The sequence below is a fragment of the Aspergillus japonicus genome (genome assembly GCF_003184785.1).
Source record: "Aspergillus japonicus CBS 114.51 unplaced genomic scaffold BO86scaffold_22, whole genome shotgun sequence".
NCBI lineage: Eukaryota > Fungi > Ascomycota > Eurotiomycetes > Eurotiales > Aspergillaceae > Aspergillus > Aspergillus japonicus.
The window spans coordinates 106,757-120,919 of NW_020291659.1; the positions used below are offsets into that span (position 1 = coordinate 106,757).

Sequence of the window (14,163 nt, forward strand, 5' to 3'; positions counted from 1 at the left end):
ACCTTCCGTCAACTTGGTGATCCCTCCCACAACTACCTTCAATTCACCTACTTCTCCATTCCTCGGTCGTTATGCATACCGATGCAGAGTGGTATTTACCTTATGATACCTTCCACTGGACGAACGAAATGATTGTTCCATCTCACCTGTAACCATGCATTGTGAGAACAACAGGTATTAGTATTAGATGCAGGCAGCGAATCACCATCCACGGAAGAAAAGAAACATGCTTATTTGCGATAACGGAAACCAGACGAAGATAGACAGTGAAGTTGAGACAGGCCTCAGACAGCCCGACAATGCATCAAGCAAAACGCCCGCTAAACTCAAATGCAATGGAGCGGCAAAATGATTAGGAGGGGCCGGGGAGGGGAAACAGGAAGACAGCGTAGGGGGGGGGTGATAAGTATACAACAACAAACACGGTCCGGGTCATCGTCAATGCATTAAGGGTGGAGACATTAAGTTATGGAGAGTGAGTGGGTCTAACGTCCGCGTCCGATGCTGTCGAGCGGACCCCCACCACCCCCAAACAACACCAGCACAATCTCGTCTAAGATCGTGAATACCAGATGGGCATTCAATCGCGGGTTGTTCAAGGTGGCGAAGATGCGCCGGGCCGCGGCTTGCGCGTTGGCCCGCCCGACGACGTTGCCCGCCAGGTCGGGGATCAAGGTCGCCAGGACGAGGCTGGCCTCGGTGCGGCTGCGGAGGCGTTCGGGTGGGGTGCGGACTTTGCTCTGGCGCAGGGTCCCGCCGGGCCACATCGTGTCCTTGGCCAAAGCCAAATAGCGGAGGAGGGAGTCGTCCTGCACGAGGGAACGGGCGCCGTCGCGGACCTTGCGCTCGATGGTGCCACCCAGGAGCTGGTGGAGGACGACGACGACGGCGCGCCCGCGCAGCCAGTTGTTGCCCTTGTTGAGTTCGAAGGCCTCGAGGAAGAGGTCGCAGATGGGTTTGATGAAGGGCTCGAGGTCGCGGTCCTCGAAGGCGTTGAGTTCAGCTTCGGCCTCGGCGGCGGTGACGGCGTCTTCGGGGGAGAGGGGCACAGTGCTGGTTGTGTTTGAAGTGGTGAGGTTGCCGTTAGGATTGGTGTTGGTGGCGGCAGAGATGAGGTTCTGTCCGGCCGTGGATAGTTGGTCGAGCACGCCAAAATTGCCGAGGAAGTCGTCCATGCCGTCGGCGACGGAATTGTAGATCCGGGTTACCAGGTCTTTAGTCTCACCGTCACGGGAGCTCTGTGTCTCGTCGCGCTGCGTGATTGCTCGCTGGGACAGGAATGCTCGCAGGTCTCGGCTGCGGCAGACTTCAGGGAGGAGGAGCAGTTTCTGCAGGTATTGTTCGAGGGCTAGCCGTCTCTTCTGAAGGAATTCTTTCTGGAGCTTGAGAACCACCCGGCGGCGTGGGAAGTCCAGATGCCTCACGGACGGGTATCTCATGCGTAGTTTGGTGTGAAGTTCATGGAATTCGCTGTAGCGACGCGCAACCGCCCAGGATGCCGCTGGCATTTGCTCTCCGGCATTTCTTTGCACTTCGATGACGTCTTGGGGTCGGTCAGCTTTTTTGTTCGATATCTTGACATCGATGAAAGGAGCGCATGTTTTGGACTTACACATGGCGAACTCTCGACCGTCCTCCTCCTTCCCTACTACGATGGATTTAATCCGGACCGTTGATCGGCCGTACAAGCTGTTATCGCTCTCTTGAATGATGTACTGTTGCCGTTGCATCTCTTTCCGGTGAATCTCACGCTGGATGCTCGCCTTGGATTTGCGCAGAATCCTCAATTCTGCAGTGTTGTTTGTGAGCTCGGCTTTCCGAGTGAGAGTGTTGACGACAGATTCTTGCGATCCCAGCTTCTCAATCTCGGTTGTGAGCGCCTCAATGGCTTCCGTCAGCCCTAAGTCTCCGGGAGCAGCCTCATGAACCTCATCAGCCGGGTCTTTGTCGGATCCCAAAGGTTCTTCATATTCATCTTCGATGAACTTCTGCTGGTCGGCGAAAAGATCATCGTCAAAGACGCCATGCCGCGAAGATCGATCGATGAGTCCGAGCGAGGCAATGCTCGGTTTGGCCCGTTCATCTAGCCGATTCTCCGCGCGAGCATACTCAGCCGAGCTGCGCGGAGAGCGCGGGAACAGATCACCGACTGAAAGGCGCGTTGGAGATGACTCTCCGCTCTTCAGATCTTCCAGTCTACTATTTCCGGGCTGATTTGTGATAATATCATTCAAGGCAGCTTCCATCGTCTCGATCACCTGATTCTGATTCGCTTCATTGTCGCCATTCTGCGAGTCCTGTCCAAGACTCTGGGTCGACATGGCAAGAGGATCGGTGTCGTAGTCGTCATCAAACAGGGGAGCCGACCTTTCAGAATCAAATGAACGTCTTGAGGAGTCATCGTCATCGAGCTTCTTGCCCATACTTCGTACATCGCTTGATGACACAGCTGCACGTCTCAGATCTTTGGGTTTGGCACTTGGTTGTGAGGAGGTACGGGTCATCAGCGGAGGAAGCGGTCGTCTCTCGGGAAGGTCGGCGGTGCTGGGGGATTGGGGAGGCACATGAGACGCAGACTGTGAAACTTCATCTGACGCAAGGTATTTGTAGTAGAGATCGGACCTCTTAAATTTGGGATAATAAGTGCTCTGGAGCTCCTCGAGTACCGCAGACTGAGTCGTCAGAATTACAGTCCGTGCTTTACGGTACTGGTCCGCAGTGGCTCGCTTGCCTGCGTTTAGGAACGCTTTCACTGCTCGACGGGATTCTTCCGGCACTTTCAACTCAGGTTTGTTCAGGTAACGCTGGCTGATCAATGCCATATCATTCTGGTCTGTGAGCGTCCACGATGTTGAGGTTGGAGAGTCCTCGTCTCCGAAATCATCTTCCAGCGGATTGCGGAACCCATCAACAACGATCCAGAACTGCACCAGGGACATCAGCTTCTGCCGGTCCATAAACTCCATGAAATAAGAAAGTCCTGAGGCATCGTGCATCACGTCGACCAACGATGCCTCACGGGATGCGGAGTTCTTGCGCCGGAAGTGGGATGCTGCCGCCGAGGCGTGCGACGCACGGCTCCCTGCAGGCGTGGAAAGCTTAGTTACTTTTTGATCCAGAACCCTCTTAGCCGTTTCCAGCCTTTGTAAGTAGGTCGCATCTTGTCCTTCAACCATAGATTCTCGCTTCAGCTGGCTTACAATGAGAGCTCTGAACCGTCTAGCATCGGAGATGTTGTCACAGCGCCGGATCACTCGCACCAGTCGCTCAAAGGCTCTTTCTGAATCATGAGGACCTAGACGTGGAAATTGGCTTCCGCGCTTCGATCTTGGTGCTGGTGAGGCGTGCTCATCTAGTGCCGCCCGCAGCTTTCGGACCGTCTTTCGGTCCTGTATGGCAGTGCGCCCGTAAGCCTCCACCAACTGATTCCACGTGTCTGGGTCTGAAAGGGCCGCAATTATAGGATACAGTACGGCGCATGCGAGGATTTCGCGGACTATGACGGACACAATGCGGCTATTGAGTACCGAGGCCGGAAACAGTTTTGGCAACAACCCAACGGTGATTTTGCGGAGGTATTCTTGCTCGACGAGCTTCTGGTCAGACAAGGAAACTCTAGCTGCTGGATGTATGTTGCCCTCCCGATACTTGCTCGCTATGGCCAGATCCAGCTCGTCCGACTCGGTGACATTCCGAGTAAGATTTCTTCCCCGCACCAACCGCTCCGCAACATCAAACTCCTTCAGGTGGGTTGTGAGTATGGGGAATATGCGAGAGACGAGAAGCGAGACTAAATCCTCTGCTAGCAATCTATCGCGCAGGTTGTCAATGGCGGTTCGGATTACTCGGTCGATCTCGTTCACGAATGCGGGGTTCGGGCTGATATGTTGATACCATGATGCGACAAAATCGCGCGTGACTAGACTCAGAACTTCATCAATGCCCTCTGAGACCACAAATGAGCGAGGGTAGAGCGAGTCGGGTTTGTAGATTGCACGGTTCTGGACACCTCGCGCTTCTTGGTCCCAATGGCGGCGGGTGAGGAAGGCGACGGGGCGCTTGTTCAGGGCGGGGGACGCTGCATCAGCTGTAGGTCGCGTAGTAAGACAAATAAGAAAAAGTAGTGTGATTGATGTGAGAAAGACGCCTAGGACCAGTGCATGAGCCAGGTATCTGAGCACAGGCAGCCACTGGGTGACCAATCCCCAAGCTATGAAAGCACCGATGGCCAGCAGGATGTACTCTTGACGCTTGAGGGCCATTGTCCCCGGATCAGTCGTACTGCCATGCCGGGTCAAGCACGATAAGAACCAAACATAGATGTAGAAGTTGACATGGTTGCTTGCTTCGGTGTGTTTTTTGTTTTTGAGGTCTCAACTAGCTTCCCCTGACTGAAACAATATTAAGGGGGGATCTTATGATATGTTGAGATAACCAAGTTCAGTGAACGACGATGAGATAATGCATGGAACAATGGGGGGGATGATAAGATGCAGGCGGTGAGGAAGTTTGGTTGATCCGGAGGCCGGGGCTTCCCTGGTAGAAGACGTAAGATTACAGTACTATACTAGATAGATTACTCGCTATACTAGATAGATTACTCGCTATACTAGATAGATTACTCGCTATACTACATTGGGAGTATTGTCAACAACGCCCGCGTAACGGAGTAGCTGGAGTCAATCAGTACGAGGCATAGCACACTTGAAGCATAGAAGGTGCATATTAATCGGTACAGGTTCGGTCGCAGTGGCTTGCTTCTCGAATAAGAAAGAAAACTCTGAGAGTTACGATGTGCACGTGCAGCAGGCAATGCAGACCCAAAAGCGTTGGGGGCCTCGGAGCCTAGAAGTAGGAGTAATCGACGTCATGCCGCTTTGGGATTCTTCCTACTCCACCACCGCATCTCTAATGGTCTTTCCTGTTCCTCGTCTTTCATTTCTCCCTCTCTCTCTCTCTCTCTCTCTCTCTCTCTCTCTTGCTTTCCTCTTCACCCTTCTGTTTCTTTTCAGAGCTGACAATCTTTGACTTGCGTTGTGTTCCTGCTCTGCAATATGGCCTCCCTATCCAACTTTGTCGACTTGTCTCAACCATCCCTGCAGTGTATGTTGTCAATGAGTTCTTCCCCGGTTCTCCCCCGCATGTGATTCTCAACTCCACTCTTTGTGTAGGGGCTGCCTTGTCCATTGCCTTCAACCCCATTTTCTGGAAGTAAGTACTGACGATGAGTACTTCTCACTCTTAACCTTTCTCTTGATTAGACTAACTTATATCTCAAATCCAGCATTGTTGCACGTGCTGGTTGGTCCCCCCCACTTCTTCCCCCCTCCAATCAATCCGGTCTGCCTGCCAGCCTGGCGAGATTTCGCACAGATTTACGACTCTTTTTCCCGACTTTCAGAATGACTGAAACTCATTCTAATTTCACCCTGTAGAATATCGCAATCACTTCCTGACTCGTATCTTCGGTGGTAATCCCTACTACGGCTGCTACTTCCTCGCCGTCACCATTTTCGGCATTGGAATCCTACGCGACCACGTCTACCAAACGGCCCTGGCAGACCAGCCTTACTATGCCCCAGTGCACCAACCCGTCCTCGGCGGGCTTCTCTTCTCCGTCGGCTCGGTTCTCGTCCTATCCAGCATGTGGGCGCTCGGTGTGACCGGCACCTACTTGGGAGACTATTTCGGAATCCTCATGGATGCACCCGTCACTGGGTTTCCCTTCAACGTCACCGGCTCGCCGATGTACTGGGGAAGCACCCTCAACTTCTTGGGTGTAGCCCTGTACAGAGGTAAAGTCGCGGGACTGTTCCTGACGGCCGAGGTCTTCATTCTCTACTGGTTCGCTCTCCAATGGGAGGAGTAAGTATTTCCCTTTCATCCAACTGTTCTCTCCGAACCCAGCCTCCTCTCCCCCATGTTTTCCTCATACATCATGCTCCGGGAACCTCAATACCACGCGGACTATCAACCAGCCTCTACTCGACTATCCCAACGCGACAACCCCCAGGCTTCCTCCCCACCGTCCCACGCGAGCATTCCCTGCCCAGACGCGATTTCTGATTTGGAGAGATATTCCCCACAAAACTGATCCTCCACGATCAATCACCCAACTAACCACAAACCGTCCGCATGTAGTCCCTTCACTGCCGAAATCTACGCCAAGCGCGAGCGCGAGCGTGCCAAGGGCAAGCAAGGCGGCAAGAAGAACCTGTAACTTCAGCCAGTACCTTCCAAGAGGCACTTCGATATCCGATGTTCTGTCAGGGAGGGGTGGTGTCCCTCCCACCGCAGGCTTTCCTGGCACTGACATACGTCATCCCATGCGGACCGCGATGCAGCTCTCTTTCTCCCCAACGCGCCAATGAAAGGGAGCTGTAGGGCATCTTCAACACATCACTAGCCCCTTCTCGCTCTCGCATGAAATCGGAATCACCACACCAACAACCTGCCTACTGCCCCCCAACACACAACCCCACTCTAGGGCAGCCTCACCGGGCAGTCCGTCCAGCAGAGGGAGTGAAAAATGCTCCCCCTGACCCACAGTATTCCTCAACGATACATGACCACTATTCCTCGACTCTCACACACCACAGAAAACCATAATCTGCTGAAAACGGAAGTAAAGGACCGAGCGGAGGATGGAAGAGTTTTACACTAAAACTGGGGAGATAAAAAATTGTTTCTATTCTTTTATTGTATTTTCTTTTGCTGAGCTTCGATCTAGATCTCATGGTTATTGATGTATAGATCGCATTGATGGGGCACGTGCCCGTACACTACTAAGTGATTGTTGTTCTCCGTACTAAACAATTTGATATGTATGATAGGAGAGTAGGTAAATTGGGGTATCAAGTATATGTATGTGGTGTGTGTATGCATTGTGCTTGTGCGCTACATGCAAACCTTGCAGAGAAATGGAACAGGAAGAGGGCTTGGTCAACATTCAGTCCATAATCATGTCATGGATAATCAGTCCCCCAAAAATTTTAAACACCGCCAACTCCGCGCTATGGGTCCTCTAAGATGACGTTAAGATAAGAATCGATGCCTGCATTCGTAGATGGGTGGGAAAAAAAGAAAGAGGTCGGCCGTGAGAGAGATGAGAGCAGATAGACGAGGGAAAGAGGGCTAAGCTCGTCGACCTCTGCCTCGCTTGTTCGACGTCCGACTTTCTTCGACAGGCTCGATGTCGTCCTCGTCCGCGCCCTTCTTGAGGTCCTCTCCTTCGGCCAGACCCCATTTCTCACGGTCGTACCAGTCTTCGCCATCGCTGAGTTCGCCGACGTGGCCTTCGGCTTTGCACCATTCAAGTACGTCTTCCTGCATGCGGCAGGCGCGGAGGAGGCAGTCCAACATGTGCTCAAAGCCGCGGACGGTCTCCTCTTGCTTTTGAACATAGGACCATAGCAGTCGGCGGGTATCTTCGGCTTCGTTGGGGGGTAGGCCGACATTAGGGTCTGGTCGGACGGATTCGGGAATGAGGAACAGTGGGTGGGGGGTGGGTAGACTGCCCAGAGTGTCGTCGGATGGGGTAGGGGAGAGAGGCCCCAATTCGTCGTCCTGTTGAGGATTGGCAGCGTTGGTCTGCGCACGTGTTGTCATGCGTCGAGGAGGTTCCGGCGATGTTCCATCATCCTGCATCTCTGCGTCCTTACTTGTGTCGTCGCCAGCAGCATCAGGTCGATGTTTGGGGTCTGGCTGTGTAACACTGGTAGTACCATTAATGTTCGGGTCTGCCTTCCCTTCCCGGTCAAGAGTGCCATCGGAATCAGGCAGCCTATCTTCAACTGCCTTGGTGCTGTTCGCAAGGTGATTGCCATTGACCTGTGTATCTTGCTTGGTTGTTTCCGAGTGATGTGGCAGGTCGCCAACGGGCGTGTCGACTTCCTCCGATTTGGGCTCCCTAGTCTGGTCGAGCTTTGGGAGATGATGCACCTGGTTCGTACGGTGATCTTGAGCATCGGTCATCTCCACGTCTTCATCAGCAGCAGACTGAGACTGCGAGATCTCATTCTGAGCAACATGAGACGGCTGTGATGCTTCTGTGACCGACGAGGATTCCTGTGCGCCATCGTTTTGCGTTGTAGGTTTGCTTGTCGGTAGTGGTGCAGCCGTGCCGTTCGGTCCGCTCTGGTTCAACGATGGACTATGCGTAGTGCGAGTCACTCGGGGCTCGAAGATCCAGCGATCCGCCGACGTCTCAACCATACCGCACGCCATCCAAGAACTATCGCCCAAGAACTGCCTGTGCAGATTTCTCGCCCGCCATAGCAATGCTCTCTCCTGGCGAAGTTTGGCTTCAATCGCTTGGGTCATGTGCAACAGTGCTTTCGAAGTATAGGCATGCGACATGGAAGGATGAGTCGGAAGTTCTGAAGGATGCTTCAACGGGCACATGAAATCTAGGAACAATGGACGGGAAACAATCAGCCACTTAGGTTCTCTCTCACGGTCGGTCTAGGCAAGGTGGGTGTAGTTTCTCACTTTCGAGCGCGATCTCAGAGAAAGGATTCTCTTCCGCCGCCGCGGCATCTGCCTCAGAATCTTCGTCGTCGTCGTCAAGCTCATCGCCTTCCGAATCGTAGCGCACCGGATTTCGCTGAAGGATGTAGCGCGTGAACCCTCCGTGTTCGATTTTCTAGGAAGACCGGGCCCAGCGACGGTCAGCCTGCTTGCTCGCGCTCTCTCCGTGTCCATCCTGCACTACGCTGCTCACGATCATTCGACGCACGATGATCGAGAGAGAGAGAGAGAGGAGACGCAGTGGAGAACGACTCACCTGCTTGTAGAGATCCTCCGGATGAATGTATCCTAGTGCTCCCTCTCGGACGAATTTCGCGTTTGCCCGAAGCTTGTTGCCTCGATTTGTGGGTTGGGTGATGGGGTCGTCAGGGCCGGAATCTACCATAGCAAGAGGGGAGGAGGATTAGCCAAATTCTCAACAACAACAACAACAATAAGATCTAAATTTGGGAGCCGTAGACATACAATCATTCTCCTTGTGCAAGGCCCTTTTCATGCCAAGGATCGTGTCGAGGATTAAAGCCTGCTGGGTCATGGCTGCGATTGGAGCGAACGGACAGCAGTCGCACTACCAAGCAGCCGCACGAGCAGGAAGAGGGGAAGGAAATGGGGGGTGTGGAATGACGATATTGTTGGTAGGAGAGATTTGAGAGAGGCTGACGATAAATGGGAAAGGACCGATTATAAGCCCGGAAGTAAGGAACGAGCGTGAGAAGATGGGGAGGTTGTAAGAGCGAAGTGAAGTGGGAGGAAGGGAATCTGCGCAGCTCTTCCGAGAGCGAGAGAGAGACTGAGAGACTGAGAGACTGAGAGTCGCTCTCCGCTTAACGGAATGGGGAGCTTGCGGGCGTCGCTCCGATCGCCGCCACTAGTCCGTTGCGGGTAATGCGTGATAAGGGCTGGGATCACGTGCATCGCGGTTTCTTACATACACAGTAGACACAGTCCATCGTCATCATCGTCATCTTTAAGCCGTTTTCTGTATCATATCGGGTCTATACACATGCCGCCGTGTGTCCAAAACGAATCTTCCTGGACTTACTGCACGAAAGGCTCCGCTGAGCTAACCTGAATATCAATCTTCTCTATCTAGCTACCACATAGATCAATCCACATAGATCAATTGCATGGCTGACCCTAGTCATCAGCATCTACCCAGACCAAAATCCCTTTCTTGTCCGTCCGCATATCTTCCGTCGGTAAGACTCGAAGGGTCTTGTTGAAGTATGTATCGACGACAACAAGCTGTGGCTGGATCCACAATCCTCGCTTGGATGCCAATAAATTATATCGAACCGTCTGTCTACTCAAGGGCACCAACTGGACCACGATCGTCTTCGGCCCACTGAAGGCGAAGTTCTCGCTGGCCTCCATGGTCAGATTGAACGTGAGGAAGTGCATCGATGGATTCTCCAAGGTGTATTCCAGGTGAATCAGGCCGGAAAGAGCACTTGAAGGCCTCGCTGAGGCCAGCACTCGAGGCTCCCCGGTCGGGATCATGAATCGGGGGATGGCGAGGGTCGAAGTGGTAGTAGCCGGGCGAGAACCATCATCTTCAACTGCGCTACGCCTCCAGTGTATCTCAAGCGCTAAGTTTAGGGCGGTCGGTCGTCGGTCGCCAAGGATCTCCTTTTGGATGTCAAGAGTGAAATTGGACTCCCGAAGTTCCTCGGGTTGAATCTCCACAGCTTCGGGGCTAACAATCTCCTCCGAGCCGATATGACAGGTCGAAGCCCCACCGAGTTCCATCATCACAACCGACATTCTCTCAATGACGAGAGGCTCCAAGGCAAAAGAGACGACCTTGGAATTCAGACACCATCGCTGCTGGAGGCCTCCCGGGGTCGAACCCTCTCCACTGGGGAGCAGGTCATCATCAACAGTAAAGAAGTCCGGCCAGGGCTCGGGGTGGAGCCGGGGGAGAAATTCATAGTTAGCTTCGAATGGTCGAATTATGGACAGATTGACCCGCGTTGTTGCGATAATGGGTGTTTGAACATCAGACACGAGGTTGTAAACAGTAGTTATGTCGAGATCATAGTTCGAGGCATCACTGGTGTCGGTTAGGACGATGGCCAACTCTTGGTGACTCGAGCTTTCCATCAAACCTATTGGCCGTTTGATAAAATGCGATACCCCTTCAATCGGTGTACTTTGACCAGTGCTCGGTGTTTCAGAGGATGTCGTCTCATCTAGCCATCGGATTTTGGCTTTCGAGTCTGGGTGACCAAAGAGTCTCGTTTCCGCTGAGACTTCTGCAGCCTCATCTTCTCCATTGTGGAGGTCAATCTTGAGAATTATTTCCTCGTTTGTGTAGTATGTATCACGCATGTTCAGCACAGATATGCGTATCTTCGGCGGTTTCGGAAGTATCTTGCACCGACCAGGATCCCGACCTTTGCCGACGCGACGACGGGTAGGACCTTTCGACGTAGTCTGCCACCAAAATGCTTCAGGTGGGTTTATGTCAGTGATAGCAACTGCAAGGTCAAACTTCTCCTCGTCGATAACCAGTGTGATCGACGCCACGCGCGATTCTCCTGCCTCCCTGGGGATGCATGTCAACTCATACACTCTTGTTTGCGATGGAGCAACAGTTAGGTCTGCAATGCCAGTCAACGCTGTTAGACCACTGGTAGGTGACAGGATAGAGGATTGGTCTGCCGAAACACTTGGATCACGCAGGGAAGGCGCCGATATTGTGCACTGCGTCACGGTATCCACCTCCTCGTTGCTCGTTGACTGGAGCTTGATTGGACGCAGGCAACCTTCGAAAGCAACTTTAATCTCGGAGAACATGATGGGCGCTGATGATGCATGAGCGCATGATGTTACAACAAGTTGTCCTTTCAATGGCTCGCCAACATTGCCTTCTGACTTCTGAAAAACGAACGACGCCGTCACTGGTGGACAAATCTTAGCACAATAGATCGCACAATCCTGAAGCTGCATCTTACCGCATGAGACAATATCCTCTGCAAGCAGAGCAACCGATGGCTTTGGTTTCGTCAGAGGAAGGTCTTCTAGGCTTCTATGTATATCGTAGTGCCATTCAGGCCGGGACGTGAAAGCTAGTGGATAATCAGAAGGTGGGCACAAACCAGATAATAGCGAGCCCGAAAGCTGACTGTAACCATGTGATCTAATTTAGGGGGTTTCTTACCTCTGTTGAGCAGCTCCCAATCGATCCGCAACATCAATTCAGCGTCATTCACCTGCGAGGCACTTTCTCTCAAGGCCCAGCCGGCTTTTTCCATGAGCTGCCACCAGCCCGTGCGTCGCCATGTCAAGGTTGACCACAACGGTCTGAGAATCGCATGGGCTTCTTGCCATGAACCCACGCGCATATACTCTTCTGCGATCTCCAAGGTGATGCTTTCCGTCTTTCGTAGCTGATCACGCTTAGCAAATTCTTCCAATGCTGCTTTCAGCGCATCTAGTCTCCACGCAGAGTGATCGAAGCCGCTTGTTCCCGACTTAGGTGCTTCAATATGCGGTTCAGGCACCAAATATGTGTCATACATGTAAGACTTATTGGCTATCTGGGAAGCAGGAGACTGTCCGGGTGGCATCCGATCTTCCTCGGGAATCTGCTCGGCCATGATGCGCCGGGAATTAGCATGCTTGGCTGCTCGATACAACCAGTAGCCTTCATGGTGAAGCTGTTCCCACGGCACTTCAGCGTCCAAGGTGGAATTAGTAGGGTTAAGTGGAACAAAAATCGAATATTGCTGCTGAAATTGATCCTGCGGGATCCCAACTGAGGTAAATTGGGGAATCTTGGCCTGACGTATAAGCTGCGCCATGACCATAGACCATCGAGCCTCCCATGCTTCCCATCCATAGTTTTTTGTTCCTTTGCCACGGCGATTAAGGATGTCGTGTGAGCGTCTTCGATGATTGCCCCATGCGCGCACCGCAAGGGTAGTCTGCCCCGTCCATAAAAGGCAGCGTATGATGCGTATAGCGAGAGCATCCCCAAGCAACCGTGCATCATTGAATCGAGGATTCCAGCCAGCGATAGACTCAAACACTTCTTGGCCGAATAGGGTTTCGTACGCGCTCTCATAGTTTCTCAGTGCTGCATCGATTTCCCGACGGAATTCCGCGAAGATTCCCAATTTGAATTCGTACCTTACATTCCAACCTTGACTCGATAAGGTCTGGGACGTGCCGCTTGTTGGTGGTGCCGTCGGAGGGGGGATCGTTCCTCGATTGCGCTTTCTCCTGGCGTGCTTAGACAGATCTCGATAATACTCTATCACAGATGGCTGAAGGTGTGACAACAGAGATACGGCAAACTCCTTCAATTCCATAGGTGTGGCATCTGACGGGAGCAGGAAAAGTGATTTCTGATCCAGGTTGGTCGCTCTCCGAATGCTCGCTACCCGGTCTTCGGTATCACTGTGAAGACTGTCTTCGCTATCTTCGGACAGTAGAACAACTAGGAAGCGGGTTTTGTAGCCGGAGGACTGCCATTGCTTCTTCAATCCATTTATCTCGATTCTGAGTTGGTTGTCGCGCAGGGAACTCATATTAGGGTCCGCGCAAAACGGAAAGAAGTTGATTACCGCCGCAGGGACAAGCCCTTGGTGTTTAGTGACCCACAGAGGCGTAAGCAGGCCATCAGGGAATGTAGGTGAGGCGGGGGTCAAAGGTGAGATCGGCGAGTGAAGTATGAACGAGGTTCCGCGCGGTACATCGTTTTCTTGACTGGCTCCGGGGCTCGGAGGAGGAGACACAGGCGGGGGATCAGCTTTGCGCGGAGGTAACCTATAAGACTAGATAGAAATCAGCCTAGTCCAATTCTTGCACATGGCGATGAGTCGATGAGTCGTGAGCCAGGGGCATAAACTGCGTGGTAGTTGCAGCTTTCCGCGCAGTCTGTTTGATGGTTGCTTGACGAGGGATAAGGAGACGAAGCGGGGGGAGGGAGGGGCACGGCTAGGAGCGCCGTACTGCAATGGCTCACCCGTCCAATACTCTTGATCTTGTACTGGGCTCTCGCTGAGTCTATATATTCCTCCTCTCTGGGGCTTCCTGCCACATGCGATGCATCTTCGTCCAGTAGTACACGTCGCAATTCCTCGGCGACCGAACCACTTAACGAGGGAAGATCCGAGTCTATTGTCGCACCTTTTTCATGCAGAAAAGGATAGTTGATACTGGCATCTTCTCGGTTCTCCTCGGATCCCGACTCAAGACCGGAGAGCAGGATGAAGGGCAGGTTGTGGGTGACGTAGTCCTCGGGGTAGGCGTCCATTGCGGACAGGTGCTCTTTCGCGGTACCGTCGGTCACCGCATATCTGATTGGAATGGAAGTTCAAGATCACGCTGGAGGTGACCACGCAATAGCACAGTGTAAGAAGCGGGGAATCGAGTATGAAAGAAAGAAGAGCTGTGAGCCGGATTCAATGTTGTGGGCTTCCACCCGAATAAACTCCTCCTGCACGTCACTGGGCAGAGCTGGAGAGGAATTGCGGACAGATGAGTTTCCACCCCCGAAATATGCCAAGCTCGCCTTTGGTCCTCCCGCCGCAAGATAACAACAACACCATCGCAACACTTCACCACTAGACACACTTATCGTGTCTCATGAGTTGGCACCCATACCAGGCCCAATTAGCTAGGGAG

The 14,163-nt window shown here is 52.8% G+C and overlaps 4 protein-coding genes across 4 annotated transcripts; 1 reads left to right on the forward strand and 3 right to left on the reverse strand.

Moving 5' to 3' along the window:
* Nucleotides 1–485: 485 nt before the first annotated feature.
* rgsC (putative intermediate filament protein (Mdm1)) lies at nucleotides 486–4,262 on the reverse strand (the record flags this gene model as incomplete). Its single annotated transcript, XM_025667952.1, has 2 exons — nucleotides 486–1,543; nucleotides 1,613–4,262. The coding sequence occupies 2 exons, from the start codon at nucleotides 4,260–4,262 to the stop codon at nucleotides 486–488; spliced, it is 3,708 nt and encodes a 1,235-aa protein (XP_025527945.1).
* Nucleotides 4,263–5,054: 792 nt separating this feature from the next.
* On the forward strand, nucleotides 5,055–6,220 carry BO86DRAFT_312346 (bifunctional phosphatidyl-N-methylethanolamine N-methyltransferase/phosphatidyl-N-dimethylethanolamine N-methyltransferase; the record flags this gene model as incomplete). Its single annotated transcript, XM_025667948.1, has 5 exons — nucleotides 5,055–5,103; nucleotides 5,172–5,211; nucleotides 5,285–5,301; nucleotides 5,436–5,865; nucleotides 6,142–6,220. The coding sequence occupies 5 exons, from the start codon at nucleotides 5,055–5,057 to the stop codon at nucleotides 6,218–6,220; spliced, it is 615 nt and encodes a 204-aa protein (XP_025527946.1).
* Nucleotides 6,221–6,784: 564 nt separating this feature from the next.
* Nucleotides 6,785–9,313, reverse strand: BO86DRAFT_361774 (RXT2 domain-containing protein). The gene is made up of 4 exons (XM_025669882.1): nucleotides 8,995–9,313; nucleotides 8,786–8,907; nucleotides 8,491–8,644; nucleotides 6,785–8,408 (listed from the first exon to the last, which is right to left on the reverse strand). Exons 1-4 carry the CDS (start codon nucleotides 9,062–9,064, stop codon nucleotides 7,135–7,137), a joined length of 1,620 nt encoding a protein of 539 aa, XP_025527947.1. The 5' UTR covers nucleotides 9,065–9,313; the 3' UTR covers nucleotides 6,785–7,134.
* A 231-nt stretch (nucleotides 9,314–9,544) lies between these two features.
* Nucleotides 9,545–13,980, reverse strand: BO86DRAFT_338358 (uncharacterized protein). The gene is made up of 4 exons (XM_025668981.1): nucleotides 13,502–13,980; nucleotides 11,693–13,310; nucleotides 11,487–11,600; nucleotides 9,545–11,432 (listed from the first exon to the last, which is right to left on the reverse strand). Exons 1-4 carry the CDS (start codon nucleotides 13,790–13,792, stop codon nucleotides 9,667–9,669), a joined length of 3,789 nt encoding a protein of 1,262 aa, XP_025527948.1. The 5' UTR covers nucleotides 13,793–13,980; the 3' UTR covers nucleotides 9,545–9,666.
* Nucleotides 13,981–14,163: the final 183 nt, after the last annotated feature.